This window comes from Schistocerca cancellata, chromosome 5, assembly GCF_023864275.1.
Source record: "Schistocerca cancellata isolate TAMUIC-IGC-003103 chromosome 5, iqSchCanc2.1, whole genome shotgun sequence".
In the NCBI taxonomy this organism is placed as follows: Eukaryota; Metazoa; Arthropoda; class Insecta; order Orthoptera; family Acrididae; genus Schistocerca; species Schistocerca cancellata.
Window position 1 is genome coordinate 450774841 of NC_064630.1, and position 20314 is coordinate 450795154.

The window sequence follows — 20314 nt, forward strand, 5'->3', positions numbered from 1 at the left end:
GATAATTTATTAGGACCTTTTTTGTACGAAATTTGATGTAGTTTAGTTTTGTACCAGGAATCATTTTAGTCAGAAGCCGTGGTTTTTAAGAGAGTGAAGAAAAACCTATAATGTTGCTTTTAAAGCTCAACCACCAGCCACATTCAGGCCCCACCGGTCAGGATTTTTGCTGTGTTAGTCATGAAACTTCCACCTACAATTGTAGAAAAATTTGGCACTACACGGTTTTCCCCCTAATTTCCCTTCGTTGACTAGACAATTACAGGGCCACCCTTTCACAAAAAGTACTATGCTACTATAAATAACACAAATTTCATTAATATTAACAATAACACTTGACCAAATAGTATGGCCAAAACGTCTCTGCATAGGTTAGCTAGTTTCTAAACAAGTAAAATAAAAAAAAAAACATATACTCGCCAGATCTGCTCAGTTACGTTTTATTGACAACTTTCAACAAGAATATCCGGCTGGTTTATAGACATTTTTTCTCACTGTCGTCAAATCAACACGTTGAAAGGGGTGCTCTTGTTCCATCTTAACAAGCACCAGGTAGTCAACTGAAGCTGTTCTGCGTGTTGGGCAACCAAAACTGGTTTTCGTTTCTAGTGACACTTACAGCAAATGTCACGTATCAGGAATCAAAACGCGTTCTAACTTCCAAAAAATACGTTTACGTGCACTTCTAACGTATAATCGGCTTTTTGTGGTAGAGTGCAATTTTATTAGTTATTAATGCTACTGAATTGTAACGTACTGTCGGAAGCAGTGACGGATGTTTACCGCCTGTATAGGATATGTAGTTAATTAAAAAGCGTCGCTAAGAGCATCAACAAGATAACACTAGAACTGTATTAGACGCGTCAGCTGCATGCTATGTGAATGCACGTACGAGATCTGAGATAAAAAGTAACTAGACAAATTGTACTGCTGAGGATCTGTTTTTGGTTCAGCTTTAGTGCACTATCATTCATCATTCTATAACTATGTGTTTAAGTTGTAAGCAGTTTTCAAGAAGAATAATAGCTCAGTGGTAGTGTTCGAGCTAGCGCTCCTCAGGAGAATGCCGTGCTCGAGGTCTAATAAAACAGAAACGAGGCTGATGCTGCATAATTCTGTTAGTAAAGATGGTCACCTTCAAAGTGGAATCCACTTCAGTTAAAAAACGTCTGCGTTCGTTCTTTGCACAACCCGGAACATTTCTGAATTTCGTTCTTCGTGTAGTTTCATCATTTTTGCGTTCTGACAACACTAAAGGTCACATCCGTACCATTAATTAGGCATTCTGCTCGAGGTTGAGAGTGCAGTGGTTTGAACGGTACCTTCTCGATTTAGGATGTAACTTCATCGGTTTGGCAGAGATGTAAGACATGCTAAGTAACAAATAAACACTCGATACCTCTCTCTCGCTCTCTCTTCCGACTTTTCTTTTCGTTCGCCATATTTTGAGCAACCTTATTCTGAAACATACAAACATATTTTAAAGTTTATTAGTTATTAATGCTACTGATTTGTGGCATAGTGCTGGAAGCACTGACGGAGGTTTACTGTCTTTATAGGGTAGTTAGTTAACTGAAAAGCATAGCTTAGTGCAACAGTAGTATGACACTAAAACTGCGTTAGATGCGTCAGCTGCCCGCATCTCGTGGTCGTGCGGTAGCGTTCTCGCTTCCCACGCCCGGGTTCCCGGGTTCGATTCCCGGCGGGGTCAGGGATTTTCTCTGCCTCGTGATGGCTGGGTGTTGTGTGTTGTCCTTAGGTTAGTTAGGTTTAAGTAGTTCTAAGTTCTAGGGGACGGATGACCATAGATGTTAAGTGCCATAGTGCTCAGAGCCCTCTAATACCAAGAAAGCTATAAAGATGGTTATTAGCGGTAAACTAGACTCTAATGAAAGTCGATTATCTATCATCAAACAGGGTGTTTCTGTAAGAGCGCGCAGAAATGCAGCATGACATAGAAAATACTCCAGTGAACTATTTGGTGTGGGGAACCTGGGGTCGGAGAAGCCAGTAAACAGATATGGAAGTAAACTCGTCTGCCGCATTGACTAACATTACTGTTTTCCAACGTATTTACAACTAACATGTGTACATGTTTACACGTACTGTGCTTTTTATTTACTATGTACATTCTTCACTTCCTGCAAGAAAACGAGGAGGACGAGCCTGATTACTATAAAGTATTTCCTGGTCGCTGGACTGGAAGGGGAGGTACTGTTCCATGGCCTGTCTGTGATGTGATTCGAAAGACGCCAGGGATACTTGTCAGGATATTGTTCTCTGATGTCATGCTTGTATTGATGTTAAAGGCCGTCAGTTTCAGGACATTTCGTAACATACAGTACAAACCGTACGTTCATTGTGCCAATGATGGTATTTGCAGTTAACTGTAACTAACGTAAGGTAGAAAAGTCCACAATAATGTGATTTTATTCCTGTTACCTCCTTAAGCTGGTGTCTCCGACCCCAGGTCTCTACCTCAAACTGTTCAGCATCCTCTATGTCCTCTTAAATTCTGCACCCTCTTACAGAAACACCCTGTAGTCAAAATTTCATTTTGGCCTAGTGCAACACATCTCAAAAACATCGTAATAGCCGGGAGCGGTGGTCTGGCGGTTCTAGGCGCGTAGCCCGGAACCGCGCGGCTGCTACGGTCGCAGGTTCGAATCCTGCCTCGGGCATGGATGTGTGTGATGTCCTTAGGTTAGTTAGGTTTAAGTAGTTCTAAGTTCTAGGGGACTGATGACCACAGATGTTAAGTCCCATAGTGCTCAGAGCCATTTGAACATCGTAATATGAAGATGTAACGCGAAAGTTCGTAAGTTTTGTGGTGGAAAATTAATAAAATATTGAATTAGTAACGATAAGATTAAAATAAAATTTGGTAAAATCATACTATATCGCTAAACAAATACTGATACTTCTCTCCTTTAGATTGTGTGTACTCTTGAAGACATATTTTACATCGGTGATGTTAAGAATGTTTACCCGTAAAAGACGACTCCTAACACGTCCACCATCGTCCCTCATCGATCAGTGATTCAGAAACTGCCAGCACGTTATGATATTAGGTACAGACAATACAGGTAACTTAAGTTGCGCAGATCTGCATTGGTGGGCATACCACACTGCTTTAAGTGAGAGTTGGATTCCAGCTGTCGTATTTTAAATTATTTCACTGCTCCTAAATCACTTCAAACACTCTGGCGATCGTTCGGTCCTCAGCTTCTCTCGTCTCTCTAGGCCGACTGCTTCTTTCTTAACGCCGCGTTCGGCCATGGTTCACACATTCCTGCCAACAGAGTCGAATAGTGGCATCGCTTCCATTCAAATATCGAGCGGCTCGCCGATTACTCCAACCTACTTCTTTGAGCTCAACTCCTTCAAATGCTGACATCTGCGTATATTTTTCAAGCGCATGTCCAACCGAGTACACAGAATGAAATTCGCAAAGAATTTACGCACTGGTAGCTACATGTCACCTGTTTACTATCCTGTGCGGTGAAATTGCGCTGCAGTATCACACATTAATCCATCGGCCGCGAACGTTTATAAAATTGCATTTCTGTCAATTCCTCTATGAATTTCAGTTTGTTATCAAAGTACATTTCTCCTTCATGTTGCTTCATTTTTCAACCTTAGAGTGTGTATGCTATTGTACGTGATATAATATCACTACAAGGTATGCATGTCAGTCGCAGTCGATAAAAGAGGAGTTCCAGGCCAACTGGATATGGATAGTGAAGCAGGTTAATCAGATCTTGTACCACCCTGGAAGTACCTTGTACAAATAGAACTCTTGTTGTTGTGGTCTTCAGTCCGAAGACTGGTTTTGCTGCAGCTCTCCATGCAATTCTATCCTGATAACGACTGCAGCCTACATCCTTCTGAATCTGCTTATTGTATTGATCTCTTGGTCTATCTCTACGATTCGTACCTTCATATTTTGGTCTCCCACTACTATTTTTACCTTCTATACTTCCTTCCATACTAAATTGTTGATCACTTGTGGTCTCAGAATGTGTCCTATCAACCTACCCCTTCTTCTAGTCAGGTTGTGCCATAGATTTATTTTCTTTCTAGTTCTGTTCACTACCTTCTCATTAGTCACTGATCTACCAATATAATCTTAAGCATTCTTGTGTAGCACCATGTTTCAAAAGTTCTATTCTCGTCTTTTGTCCATGTTCCATTTCCATGCATGGGTACACTACGTAGAAATACTTTCAGAAAAGATTTCCTGAGTCTTAAATCTGTATTCAGTGTTAACAAATCTCTCTTCTTCACAAAGGCTTTTCTTGCCGTTGCCAGTCTGCATTTTATATCCTCTATACTTCGACCATCATTAAGTTGTTTTACTGCCCAAAAATCAAAACCCAACTACTTAAACGTCTAATTCCCTAATCGCATTCCTTCAGCATCAGCTGATTTTATTCGACTTCATTCCATTATCATTGTGTTTCTTTTGTTGACTTACATTCTATATCCTCCTTTCCATACACTGTCCATTCAGTTTATCTGCTCTTCCATGTCCTTTGCTGTTTCTGACGGAATTACAATGTCATCGACATATCTCCAAGTTCCTATTTCTTCTCCCAGGACTGTATGTCCTGCTCCAAATTTTTCTTTGATTTCCTTTACTGCTTGTTCAATGTAGATACTGAAAAACATCGGGGATGAGCTACAATCCTGTCTCACTCCCTTCCCACCAATGCATCCCTTTCATGCCTCTCGAACTGTAATCGCAAATCGGGATTACCGCTCATGGTTTGAATTCCCGTAAACAATGTAAGGCCCATTAATAAACAGGAAACTTTATTTCGTTGCGGGTGCAGTTACACAGATTCCACCATTGCTTTTCCAACCCAAAAAGCAGGCAGCACGGTAAAAAATAAATAAATAGTATTCAAAATACACAGTTTTAGTTCTTCCTTCTCAAATGCCGTAGATACCACAGACATTCTTTTAATATAATTTGTCTCATCGCGTTACATGTAGGTTGCCTCGATCGGGAAACGGCCGTATAATGCATTCACTCCTTCTCAAAAGCAACTGTGTAGAGTGATTGCCAGACTATTGTTTCTTATCATTTGACAGATTTCGATCACTAATTGATTACCTTCAAAGGACAGACAATAAGTTAAATTTCCACATTGTGGCTCTAGACTGCCCAATCGGAACGCCCGACCGCCGTGTCATCCTATGCTAATGGCGTCCTTGGATGCGATATGGTGAAGCATGTGGTCGACACACCGGTCTCTCGGTCATCGTGTTTCTGAGCTTTGCAACCGCTACAACTCTATCAAGGAGCTACTCAGTTGGCCTCACGAGGCTGAGTGCACACACTAGCAATTCTCCCATTAAGGAAAAAGTCCTGGCAGTAACTGCAGTCGAACCCCGGTCTTCTGCATTTCAGCCAGCCACGCAGACCACTCAACTATGGCGCAGGACTTCATAAGACTGAACTAATAAAATATTCGTCGAATTTCCTTTTCCACTTCTTTTGAGCAGAACTAAATATTGTGTACCCATCGCAGTATTCCTCTACAGGCCTGGGTTGGTTTTCTGTCGAGTCATATACCTTGATGTCGAATATCTGTTTATCCCTCCCCCCCCCCCCCCCCCCCCCCCACATACACACACAGACGTCACGTTGGGTGGTCTGAATTGCGTTGAACTTTTGACGTTCACTATGCTTAATTGATAAAATGTGTACTTCGTCGACCAGTTCATTTTTATACACAACTTACCGAAGGACTTGTCCAAATATTTTGTAAAAATATGGAAATGTCAACCCGACTGGACATTTGACAATGTGCCTTCCAACTGCGGCACTTGCTGTAAGTAAAGTACCAGCTTCCTAGTTGTTAGTCACTCTAAGTCAATGACAAACGTTGCCACGAGATCGCTGTTTCCCTGCAGGCAGTAATTTCCAGTCAGCTCTTTTGTGTGGTGATCATGTTTCTCTAATTTTTCCACAACCTCGTGAAATTTGCTTAAATTCGGCACTGACTTAAGTAATAGTCGTGCTATCACGATTTTTGCAGCATGTATTTTGTGTAAATATTTACATTTTCATGAGAGCAAGATTTTCAGTGTACTATGATATTCACAGTGCCACCTTCGCCGCCTGCCATCTTCGACTCCAACGACCGAGAAGTGAGTGCCATAGCAGGGCCATTTCTCGAGGGTTACGATCTCTTCCTTGCCTGCAAGGTCCGTGGAGGTAAGTACCAACAGAAACTTACTTATCGCTCCACGATAGTAAATAATACGGTCTGGTCTGTAGTATGAGGACCATATGATGTGATTGTGGCACGCTTAAAACCACATTTGGTCGTGGTTATGTGGTGGATAGCTGACATTAGGAGATCGCGCATATACAACAATTACATTGATCTAGAAAATAAAATTCAGAGTGGCATATACTGTAATTAATGAACCTGATTCTGGAAACAAGTGCATGGCCCCATGGAAGTTTTTTTGTGGTTCATCTTGAGTACTCCTCTACTTTTTACAGAGATTAAAATTCCTTTTCAGCTGCTCCATTATGGAAATGGTTACGAAGTATCTGTATCTTTCAGTTCAGTGACGTTTAAAAGATGTTATCGGTCCCATTTATTTAGATAGGTTTATATTTATGTCCGTTCAGCTTCAGGTAGAGCTGACTCTTACTTTGTACAAATATTGGCGATCTTGGCTAATTAAGTGTCTCCACAAAATGACTAAAATATTTATAATAATAAGTCGCCTCTACAGAACTGACAATGTTAGATAACTGCTCTCCCAACTGACTGTGGACTTCTTTCGTCTCTTACTTAATTACTCTTAAGTGACTATATTTTTACATAAGTTTCAAATTTACTTAAACGTACAGCAGTATGAACACTTACTCTAAATAAAAACACCAACAACTTTATATTTCTTTATTTATAAAACCCTTAAATAAGTAATCTAAAATTATTCTCCAGTTAGTATCTGATACACTGAATACGCAATGTAACATACGGTTACAGGTGATTCAGTATCTGATACACTCAATGTGCAATGTAAGTTACCGTTACACGAGTTGTCAGTTACTGCCGGTTGCGCAGATTCCTTACGAAGAGGTTATGTTTTTGTAGCTTGCTTTGAATCTGTTAGAAAGGTCAAAGATCATTGGTGTATTTCCTGTGTGCATAGTTTCCAAGTTGCAATACACGGCTATATACCGAATGTAAAGTGGTCTACATATGATTGGGTACAGGTCATTAATTATAATCTACGTGCCCTTTGAACCTTTTATAGAAACTTGTGTACGCTATCTGAGCAGAGGTATCTACACATTCGTATGCAATGAGGAACTGAAAGCTAGATGTTGCGAGAGGGATAGCTGCCATGACAAATGGTGGCGGATAGTATTGTGCAGTCGGCGGAGAAACAGCAACAGTCACTGGATGTCACCTGAATAAAATTTCCGGGACATTTCAACCCATCTACAGCTGCCCTGTTCGACAACAGCTGAAATGACTGTGAAGTGGAAATGCGAAGGAACAACCACAGCTAAACAGAATCCAGGGATACCTTATGTACTTACCGACAGGAATCGTTCAGCACTGCGAAGGGCTATTGTAATAACTCACATGAAATCAGTAGGAGGAAACACTTATGAATTCCGAAGTACTAGCAGCTAGCGTAATGGATTTGCGTATGTAGTTGAAAAAAAGTACAATGGCCAATAGTAAAAGACGCTTGTAGTATGATAAAGAGTGAAACGTCCACTTTGAAAAATTGATACAAGACTGTGCTTAAACTGACACAATATTTTTAGCGCAACGCAATCTGACTTTCAAAAATCCCTACAAAAGAATGGCCCTGACTAACATTAAACTATACCTTTCAGAAATCACTTACCTCACAAAAATCTTCATTACTCGAACTACTGCAATACAGCGAGCGCCACTACTGCCAGCTAAATAAAAGATTCAAACTACGGAAGGCACTAACTACTTATGAAACGTCCCCTTACATCTACATCTACATCTACATCATACTCCGCAAGCCACCTGACGGTGTGTGGCGGAGGGTACCTTCAGTACCTCTATCGGTTCTCCCTTCTATTCCAGTCTCGTATTGTTCGTGGAAAGAAGGATTGTCGGTATGCCTCTGTGTGGGCTCTAATCTCTCTGATTTTATCCTCATGGTCTCTTCGCGAGATATACGTAGGAGGGAGCAATATACTGCTTGACTCTTCGGTGAAGGTATGTTCTCGAAACTTTGACAAAAGCCCGTACCGAGCTACTGAGCGTCTCTCCTGCAGAGTCTTCCACTGGAGTTTATCTATCATCTCCGTAACGCTTTCGCGATTACTAAATGATCCTGTAACGAAGCGCGCTGCTCTCCGTTGGATCTTCTCTATGTCTTGTATCAACCCTATCTGGTACGGATCCCACACTGCTGAGCAGTATTCAAGCAGTGGGCGAACAAGCGTACTGTAACCTACTTCCTTTGTTTTCGGATTGCATTTCCTTAGGATTCTTCCAATGAATCTCAGTCTGGCATCTGCTTTACCGACAATCAACATTATATGATCATTCCATTTTAAATCACTCCTAATGCGTACTCCCAGATAATTTATAGTATTAACTGCTTCCAGTTGCTGACCTGCTATTTTGTAGCTAAATGATAAAGGATCTATCTTTCTGTGTATTCGCAGCACATTACACTTGTCTACATTGAGATTCAGTTGCCATTCCCTGCACCATGCGTCAATTCGCTGCAGATCCTCCTGCATTTCAGTACAATTTTCCATTGTTACAACCTCTCGATACACCACAGCATCATCTGCAAAAAGCCTCAGTGAACTTCCGATGTCATCCACCAGGTCATTTATGTATATTGTGAATAGCAACGGTCCTATGACACTCCCCTGCGGCACACCTGAAATTACTCTTACTTCGGAAGACTTCTCTCCATTGACAATAACATGCTGCGTCCTGTTATCTAGGAACTCCTCAATCCAATCACACAATTGGTCTGATAATCCATATGCTCTTACTTTGTTCAATAAACGACTGTGGGGAACTGTATCGAACGCCTTGCGGAAGTCAAGAAACACTGCATCTACCTGTGAACCCGTGTCTATGGCCCTCTGAGTCTCGTGGACGAATAGCGCGAGCTGGGTTTCACATGACCGTCTTTTTCGAAACCCATGCTGATTCCTACAGAGTAGATTTCTAGTCTCCAGAAAAGTCATTATACTCGACCACAATACGTGTTCCAAAATTCTACAACTGATCGACGTTAGAGATATAGGTCTATAGTTCTGCACATCTGTTCGACGTCCCTTCTTGAAAACGGGGATGACCTGTGCCCTTTTCCAATCCTTTGGAACGCTACGCTCTTCTAGAGACCTACGGTACACCGCTGCAAGAAGGGGGGCAAGTTCCTTCGCGTACTCTGTGTAAAATTGAACTGGTATCCCATCAGGTCCAGAGGTCTTTCCTCTTTTGAGCGATTTTAATTGTTTCGCTATCCCTCTGTCGTCTATTTCGATATCTACCATTTTGTCATCTGTGCGACAATCTAGAGAAGGAACTACAGTGCAATCTTCCTCTGTGAAACAACTTAGGAAAAAGACATTTAGTATCTCTGCCTTTAGTCTGTCATCCTCTGTTTCAGTACCATTTTGGTCACAGAGTGTCTGGACATTTTGTTTTGATCCACCTACCGCTTTGACATAAGACCAAAATTTCTTAGGATTTTCTGCCAAGTCAGTACATAGAATTTTACTTTCGAATTCACTGAACGCCTCTCGCATAGATCTCTTCACACTACATTTCGCTTCGCGTAATTTTTGTTTGTCTGCAAGGCTTTGGCTATGTTTATGTTTGCTGTGAAGTTCCCTTTGCTTCCGCAGCAGTTTTCTAACTCGGTTGTTGAACCACGGTGGCTCTTTTCCATCTCTTACGATCTTGCTTGGCACATACTCATCTAACGCATATTGTACGATGGTTTTGAACTTTGTCCACTGATCCTCAACACTATCAGTACTTGAGACAAAACTTTTGTGTTGAGCCAACAGGTACTCTGAAATCTGCTTTTTTCACTTTTTCTAAACAGAAAAATCTTCCTACCCTTTTTAATATTCCTATTTACGGCTGAAATCATCGATGCCGTAACCGCTTTATGATCACTGATTCCCTGTTCTGCGTTAACTTTTTCAAATAGTTCGGGTCTGTTTGTCACCAGAAGGTCTAATATGTTATCGCCACGAGTCGGTTCTCTGTTTAACTGCTCAAGGTAGTTTTCAGATAAAGCACTTAAAAAAATTTCACTGGATTCTTTGTCCCTGCCACCCGTTATGAACGTCTGAGTCTCCCAGTCTATATCCGGCAAATTAAAATCTCCACCCAGAACTATAACATGGTGGGGAAATCTACTCGAAATATTTTCCAAATTATCCTTCAGGTGCTCAGCCGCAACAGCTGCTGAGCCAGGGGGCCTATAGAGACATCCAATTACCATGTCTGAGCCTGCTTTAACCGCGACCTTCACCCAAATCATTTCACATTTCGGATCTCCGTCAATTTCCTTCGATACTATTGCACTTCTTACCGCTATAAACACGCCTCCCCCTTCACTGTTCAGCCTGTCTCTGCGGTATACATTCCAATCTGAGTTTAGGATTTCGTTACTGTTTACGTCTGGTTTCAGCCAACTTTCTGTCCCTAGTACTATATGGGCGTTGTGATCGTTTATTAATGAGAGCAGTTCTGGGACCTTTCTATAGACGCTCCTGCAGTTTACTATTAGCACATTAATATTGTTATTCCCTGTTGCATTTTGCCTACTCCTATCTTGCCGCGTCTCAGGAGGCGTCTTGTCGGGCCTAGGGAGGGGATTCTCTAACCTAAAAAACCCCCATGTGCACTCCACACGTACTCCGCTACCCTTGTAGCCGCTTCCGGCGTGTAGTGCACGCCTGACCTATTCAGGGGGACCCTACATTTCTCCACCCGATAGCGGAGGTCGAGAAATTTGCACCCCAGATCTCCGCAGAATCGTCTGAGCCTCTGGTTTAAGCCTTCCACTCGGCTCCAAACCAGAGGACCGCGATCGGTTCTGGGAACGATACTACAAATAGTTAGCTCTGATTCCACCCCGCGAGCGAGGCTTTCCGCCTTCACCAATTCCGCCAACCGCCTGTACGAACTGAGGATGACCTCTGAACCCAGACGGCAGGAGTCATTGGTGCCGACATGAGCAACAATTTGCAGTCGGGTGCACCCAGTGCTCTCTATCGCCGCCGGTAGGGCCTCCTCCACATCTCGGATGAGACCCCCCGGCAAGCAGACAGAGTGAACACTGGCCTTCTTCCCCGACCTTCTCGCTATTTCCCTAAGGGGCTCCATCACCCGCCTAACGTTGGAGCTCCCAATAACTAATAAACCCCTCCCCCCGTGTGCCTGCTCGGACCTTGCTGAAGGAGCAGCCACATGTCCCCTCACAGGCAGAGCGGGCGATGCCACACGGCCAGCCTCCACATTGACCTTCCGCCTCGTGCGCCGCGAACGCCGCTGAACCCGCCACTCCCCCTGGGGAGAGGGTGGCCCAACCGTGCCCGGTACCCGCGAAGATGTCTCGACAGCAGGGACAGTGGGTGAAGCATGTAACACCTGGGGTGTACCTTGCGACGCACCAGACTCCCCACTGCCGCTACACTCCGAGGCAGCAGCCTGAAGACGGCTGACCGCGGCCATCAACACGCTCAGCTGTTCGCGAACAGTGGCCAGCTCCTCCTGCGTCCGTACACAGCAGTCACACATCCTATCCATCCTAAGGAAACAATTTACTGAAGGGAGTTAACCTTTAACTAGACTGCTAATTCACTAAAGGCGGCTGCTTATTCACTAAACTGTGGTTGCTAGCCACTTCTTGTAGAAAACAATGAAAATAGCACTACCTGTCTCTGGACTGTAATGAAAACAAACTCTAGCACTACTGGCACTATGGTTGACTACAGGGACTCTCTCTTACTGTATTCAAAACAAACACGAAATCTATGGAACACTATTAAGAGCACTCGAAAAATAAAGCTTCCTAAAAGCAAATACACACGGAAGAAGAAGTGACAAGTAAGAAAATACAGTTAATACTTAAATTAAGGTAGCTCGCTGCACAGCAGACGTGAAGCAGGCGGCAGTTACGACGACACTGACACTACTGGCACTATGGCTGACTAAAGGGACTCTCTCTGACTGTATTCAAAACAAACACGAAATCTATGGAACACTATTAAGAGCACTCGAAAATTAAAGCTTCCTAAAAGCAAATACACACGGAAGAAGAAGTGACAAGTAAGAAAATACAGTTAATACTTAAATTAAGGTAGCTCGCTGCACAGCAGACGTGAAGCAGGCGGCAGTTACGACGACACTGACACTACTGGCACTATGGCTGACTAAAGGGACTCTCTCTGACTGTATTCAAAACAAACACGAAATCTATGGAACACTATTAAGAGCACTCAAAAATTAAAGCTTCCTAAAAGCAAATACACACGGAAGAAGAAGTGACAAGTAAGAAAATACAGTTAATACTTAAATTAAGGTAGCTCGCTGCACAGCAGACGTGAAGCAGGCGGCAGTTACGACGACACTGACACAAGAATTATACACGACTGTGCTTAAACTGACACAATATTTTTAGAGCAACGCAATCTGACTTTCAAAAATCCCTACAAAAGAATGGCCCTGACTAACATTAACCTATACCTTTCACAAATCACTTACCTCACAAAAATCTTCGTTACTCGAACTACTTCAATACAGCGAGCGCCACTACTGCCAGCTAAATAAAAGATTCAAACTACGGATGTCACTAACTACTGATAGGGATAGTTAGCAAATGAAAGATTTTAATAGAGAACAAACAAAGTATTTACCTTAATAGTCATAATATATATAGCAGTTCATAATATCCAGTATTACAAATTATCAAAACTCCGCCATTGCTCTCCCCACATCCACCACTGCTGGCGGCTCACCTCCAACAGCGCGAGATATCAAATGCACACACTTATTTATACAATGTTGGTCAAAAGCTAAAATTTTCTCACAGTCCATAAAGACAGTCCAGATTGTTCATCACAGTAAAATTTCAGTGTTTTTCTCAAAGTCTGAACAGTAAAAGAAAATGCACACCGAAGTAGTGGATTTCCATGCAGTCTTGAAGAAGTAGTGTTGTCCTTCCAACGGAAAGACTGTGCTGACTCTTGACATGCAGACGGGTAATGGGCCACAACAGAGGAAACCAACAGCAGAGTCAGTCGAAGTTTTGAAGAATATTGGTAGGTAGGTCATCACAGAGCAGACCCACTGTAGTCCTGGTAGAGAATATGGTATTGGTGGACCACCAGAGGCGCAGACCCACTGCAGTCCTTGTAGAAATAATTATATTGGTGGGCCATCGAAGGTGCAGACCCACTGATGTCCTTGTAGAGATTGTGGTATTGGTGAGTCAGCAAAGGTGCAGACCCACTGTAGTCCTTGTAGAGATGGCCAGCAGCCATCTGTTGTGACTGTGCAGGTGCACAATCACCATCGAAGAGTCTTGCAGAGAAGATAGCAAGTCCATAAACCACCACTTTACCACTCAAGAAATTTTTGGAATTGTCCTTAGAACCAGCAATGCTGTTATCCAGTCCCTTGCTGAATTATTGATACATGTGCAAACACTAACAGTCCCTACTTCTCACATATTGTCCATATACTATGACCAACAGAAACGTGTGCAGTGAAATGTAACTTACAAGTTACTTAATTTGATGAACTGGTGTCAATTACAATATTATAACATGAGAATACAATTACAAAGGTACAAAATACATCATTAAAGAACATAACAATACAGATAGCATTTGTAGTACAAGCTTTACAAAAGAATCGAAATAACATATACATCAGTGTTACAGGAATTATAACATAAGTTCATACATAAAAGATCAGAATAACTTTTGAAACATCAACACATTAAAACAAAACAGAATAAATAATGTCTAAGCATATTTACAAGGTAAATAACATATTATTAATGCCAATTATATTTGAGGAGAACAGTATTCCTCATCATAGTGAATGTAGCTTAGTATTAGAAGAAGAAAAAATTCTGTGAAACTACACAGAGACAGGAAGAAAACAAATACACAAGGGTACATAAACACATAGTGGGATAACACAAAAGGAAAGGACAGGGTTTGTTTTCAGTGTAACATTTGGTACTGCAGTCCACGCCAAAACTTCATTCCATAGATCGTTCGTCTTATATCAACCTTTGCTTCCATCAAAAAAATCCTATTCAAACATGCTTTCTGTATTTTCTCGTATAACCTCTCAGTGCATTTCTTCAAATTCATCACAACTCATTCTCTTATAGGCTACTCCCTCTTAAGCTAACTTAAATCTACTGAGCTCAGATGCTAAACTAAGGGACGAGGCAATGCAGCATCATATTAACACAAACAGCAATGACAAAAAAAATGGAAAATTTCAAAGCAAGCTACAGTAAATCTAAATTACCAAGCAATGCAACATTACAACTAATATGAGCCAATGTGCAGCAACAAGAAAAATAAATCAGTAGTAAACTGGCTTAGCAGAGTAACACAAAGTCAAATTCAGTAACACTATGCCTGGCAAACAGCAGTAACTTATACCTAAACATGACATAGCTCAAGCAGAAAAAATATTACAGTAAAAACAACAATGCAGATAAGGAAAATGTATATTCACATCTTAATGTCTATGTAATTAAAGTGGTGCACCACAAAAACTAATTCTACAAAAAATTACCAAGTACTTGAAAAGAAAATTATATATGCAGTTATTGTTATCAGTCCCTTCTTATTGTTCTTTCCATTCCAAGAGCTCCTTTTTCGAAGAATGTGGATCATAAAATAATTATTTAATAGATCTGTTGACAGAAAGTGTTCACATTAGCAAATGCATCTAAGTTTATTTTATAAAACTAATGCTGCAACACAGCTGTAAACCAGATATTAAACAAAATGAGCAATCTCTCAACTACAAAGACAATAGATGTAAAATGTTTCTAATCATTTAATTAGGCATTTTAGTAAATATCATAAATTACGAGCTCCACAGTATGCTTTCAACAAGGAAATGTCAATAGCGAGGACAATGGCCTCCCCTTTCTTTTTTTCTACCTGTGCCTCTGACGAGGCACTCACTAATGACTTGTTCTCCCAGCGTCTGACACAGCTGGGTGCCCATGACGCATTACGTGCAGGTGGTCACTTAACTTTCTTACAGAAATATTTACGACAGCAGTTTCCGCTACAGTGACAGTCTCATATACAAAATTTCACGGGTCGAGAATTTGCGTTTCAAATGTGTAGAAACAAAACCTTATGAATATAACAGTTTCCAAAAAATTTTTGCCGGCATTGTGAGACATTTACGCGTTTACACACATTTCATAACACTTACAAGTACGATTCTTGGTTTCCAACAACCTTTTTCACAAATCAGAGTGCCTAACCACTACTCCATATTCCTTACCTTGTTACACATATACATATTCGTCGACATTCTTCAATATTTCATCATTATAAATATGTAGCATAATCAGGTTTCTCATATAGCATCAGCTTATTAATCATAAACATACCTCAACAGCATAATACACATCGTTGTCGTAAAAATAACATCAAAACACTTCAGTCAAATCTCAAAATCGTCGTAGCTTCCTCCAATAATTTCAAAACCTAAAAAAATTCTCTGCTCATGTCAAAAGTGTCATCTGTCTCAAACGTACTTTAAAACTCGTGATCCCATACCAAATATATCATTCAAAGCTCTCATAATATCACAATGGGTCCGAAAAAATATGAACAGTTCACACAGTACAGACAAAATACAATTTCATAAGTGTGAAGTTATCCAACTGTGTAATTGCGTAAACATGTGTCACTGACGTAATAAAAATGTTTGTCTCTCTCAGTTAAATGATCAGATAGCTGTTAAATTTGTGTGTTGGAGAAATATGGTACCGATGTGTAAAGTTGTATAAGCAAATACCATATTAGCTAGGGCTCCCTGTGCTTGCCAAACACATGGTACACAAAGTAAGTGTGTACCCCCCTGAGGATTATTGTAATTATACCCTCAGGTGTTACAGATTACAGCAATGGAATGAAATGTATCACGGAAAACTTTCTTTGTAATTCAAAAATCTTTAAAAATAAATGTTTTAAGTACAAAATTAATCACTCAAATACGTGTCCTGTAGCGCTAAATGTGCGTCTTGCTGTAAGATAATCTCTGTGGGAGTGTCGTAGTTATCGTCCTCCGAAAGCTGAGATCTGCAGAAGCCAATGTACTTACCTCATGATAAACAAAAGTGAAATGCTTTGCGTATAGATATCTTAGTTATTACGCTTATTGTTGTGAAGAAGAAATTACTGTGCTGTAACGTATTGTTGTGCTACGGGAAAGGCTGTCTCATTGTAGCTATATCACAAAAGTTACTATTAAACATGTTTTACTTTCCAGAGGAATTCAGAAAAACTGTGCAGATATAAAACAGATACACCGCAAAAGCAACATTGTAAATTGTCACTCATTAGTAACATCGTGATATAATCTTGTAGCTGTCACATAAACTAACCACTATGTCATCTGGTATCTCACAGAAAGTACTTTAAATCCAGAATGTATTTTCAAGTAAACCAAAATGTTGCATTAAAATCTCATTAGCAGTACCAGTATATGTTCTAAGTATGTGAGCCTTATAGTCGTTACGTAATCGTGCAACTAACAAGGCAGAATGTATAAATAACAACACTGTGTCGTCTGTTCGCAATAACAATGCATTCGCAATTACTTGTCTAAGTTACCTATGTTCTTGACTGGATAGTTAGTTAGCTTTAAAACATAGTTGCATGTTAACAGTTTGCAAGTGTGACAAAGAGTACTAGTAACGTGAAGTGAAAAATTTTATAGCAAAGACTAAACTAAAAAACAGTTTATCTCTCAATAAATGGTTTTACATGTGAGATGTGGTGTAAGCCTTTGATCTTCTCAGTACACAGTGTTTCAACTTCGACGCAATCATCATGTGGTATACGTCGGTAAAGAATACTGGAATTTTTCTCAAGGTTAGCGTCTATGTTATTTTTCTCTGAGCCAGCCGGCGCACGCGGCAGCCTGCGGTGCGAGTCATTGTCTGTTCCTTTGTTGGCGCGCGTCGTTATTGGGATTTGGAGACCTAACTTCTACAAATTCACGTTGTCGAAAGTTCCCTGCTCTGTTTGAATCCCGAAAGTTCTGATGAAATTCACGTCTGTCATTACGATCATATCGTCTGTCATCATGTCGGTAGATTCCATAGTTTCTTTCTTGTCGGTCACCTGGTGGAGAATTTCTCTCTGAATCGTAACTGCGCGCTGGACCGTTGTGTCTAAAGTTTTTCTGTCTCCCTTGATAATAATTATTTTGGTTTCCATATTGTCTGTTTCTCTTATTGTCTCTGTGATAGTCATTACCGCGGAGAGGTGATCTTTCCCTGTAATTATTACTACTCTGCCAACGGTTCTCATACGGGTGGTGTCTGTTTCGGTCACGATTTACATTGAAAGAATAACCTTGTCGTATATTATTTCTGTCATTACGGAATTGTGACGGATGTGATCTGTAATTGGTTTGCTCCTGTTTTCGCGTTCCACAATTGTCAGTGTCAATTTCCAGTTCTTGTAACAGTCCCTGAAAAGCTTCAATGTCGTCTTGGCAACGTCCTGCTAAAATAATGTGTCTCAAATGTTCAGGCAGTTTGATTAAGCAAAAGCGGATGAGTTCTGAGGGGCTGTATGGGTTTGACAGGTACTGATTCTTGTGCAACATGTCTTCAAAATATTTCACAAGACTGGAAAATTCAGGTTGTTCGAATTGTTTCATAATTATGATGCTATGCTTTACTAGGTCTTGTGTAGCTTGAGACCAATATGCTGAGAGGAAGGCATGATAAAATTCTCCTTCACTGTGGCAATCGTGAATGACCGATCGCATTCTTACAGCTGGTTCATTCTCCAAGTAGCCACACATAAATTCTAACCTGTGCTCCAATGACCAGTTGGGAGGAAAACAATGAGAAAACTGATGAAGCCATGCTTGTGGATGAATGTCATTGCCAGAATTCTTAAATGTTTTGAATTTACGTGTAGTAATGAACAGCTTATAGTCGAAATCATCGTGTCGGCGAGTCGCACATCGCTCATTGTTACTTCGTTTCGGCGGGTCCATCTCAAAATCAAATGCGCCTTGCCAATTTCTTTCATAATTTCCGAAGTGTCCTGTGTTATTATTTTGTGGTTGTTCGGTATTTCTATGTCCCTCTTCCCGTACTGGAGCGCGAGTGACCTCTGAAATATGTAATTCTTGTATTACCTGTGTTAGCTGATCTTGTACTTCCCGGATTTCTCTTTTGTATTGTGTATTGATTGGATTTTGATTTTGTTTGAATTTTCTAATTTGTTCATACACTTCTGTGTCAGTAAGGACTACCGGTTTTGTGTCATTCAGATTATCATCTACCTTTGTAGATAAATTATTTAGCTGATCCGAAAGTTCAACTACTTTCTCTGATAAGGAACTAATTTCTTCCATGTGTCTTTATACTGTGTCCTTTCAGTTTTCCTGAGTTTTTGCAAGTTGCGTAACCGAATCGGTAGATGCAACTGAGTCCATTTTAGCTTGCAAGGTCTCATGATTTTCATGAACAATAGTTTGCAGTTCTTTTATGGCTGCTTCGTGATTCTGTAATGCATTTTCATGACGCGAAAAAATAGGTTGAAAATGCTCACAAATTCGTGTTTTTACGTCATTACAGACTTTTTGACATTTCGATTCAATGTTATGTAACTCAGTAGTTAAATCTTCACGTGTTTGTTCAAGTGTGGTGTCTAACTTTTGAAGCTTTTGCTGTGTTTGTCTCTGATTTTGTTCCATTGTGTCTAACTGTTGCTGTGTTTGTCTCTGATTTTGTTCCATTGTGTTTAACTTTTGAAGATTTTGTTCCATTGTGTCTAACTTTTGAAGATTTTGTCCCATTTGTTGCATTAATTGTAATAACAATGCATTAGTGTCTGGAATCTGTTCCTCTACGCTTTTCGGCAGTGCATTTGCACCAGCAACATTCACATTTTGACAAGCAGAAAATGTATCTTGACTTATTTGAGAAAACGGTGAGGACGCAAAACCTGTATCTACAGTATTTGAAAAATTGTGTCCTATCATTTCGGATTCCTGAGGCGAGCTGTTGCCGAGCGATCGATCGATAATGCTTCCCTGTTCACTAATTGTTTCACTGCCTACGCCATTGTTTGCCGCCCGCTCCATTTCCCTATGCACAGTTACCAAATTACTATGTTGAACATTAGTTAATTCATTACATGGTGGCGCTAACACACTACTTTCGTCTTCACTGTCATTTCTCAGTTTACTTTGGAGCCTAGTATAACGTTTTTCACACGCCATTATTGTCACAATATTTCACACAACAACACAGAAAAACACAATTTGAAGAGCAAAAATAGGGGAATACATTAACATAGCACTGAAAATAATATCTAAGTTAATTGCAAGCGCAGCTGCGAAATACTTGGTGCAAATCTAAATGCATGCCAAAACTGTTTTACTGTACAACAATGAAAGACTGCATCTACCAAGGAGATTCTCAATACAATTACGCACTAGCAATAAACAAAATCTACACTAATTACACAAACTACAAGAAAAAATCAGAAGATTCCAGTGAGGTATCCTCGGCTAAGTGTCGACATATGAAACGTCCCCTTAGAAAAATTATACACGACTGTGCTTAAACTGACACATATTTTTAGCGCAACGCAATCTGACTTTCAAAAATCCCTACAAAAGAATGGCCCTGACTAACATTAAACTATCACTTACCTCACAAAAATCTTCATTACTCGAACTACTGCAATACAGCGAGCGCCACTACTGCCAGCTAAATAAAAGATTCAAACTACGGAAGGCACTAACTACTGATAGGGATAGTTAGCAAATGAAAGATATTAATAGAGAACAAATTATGTATTTACCTTAATAGTCATAATATATATAGCAGTTCAGGCATCCATTCTGTACTCAAAAATCCGCCATCTCATTTCCCACATCCACCACTGCTGGCGGCTCACCTCCAACTGCGCAACGCTACGCGCTGTTCACATCCAGCTGCCGCTGCCCAACACTACAATGGCAGACAACAATGCAAACTAGCCACAGACTGCACACAG

At 40.7% G+C, this 20314-nt stretch overlaps 1 protein-coding gene across 1 annotated transcript in view; it reads left to right on the forward strand.

Annotated features, from left to right (window-relative positions):
* The window catches only part of LOC126188598 (hemicentin-2-like), a 1730700-nt gene that overhangs the window by 705518 nt on the left and 1004868 nt on the right, over positions 1 to 20314 (forward strand). Inside the window, exon 4 of the mRNA XM_049930200.1 lies at positions 6116 to 6226. Coding sequence (XP_049786157.1) covers positions 6116 to 6226 — 111 coding nt within the window. The remainder of the gene's footprint in view (positions 1 to 6115; positions 6227 to 20314) is intronic.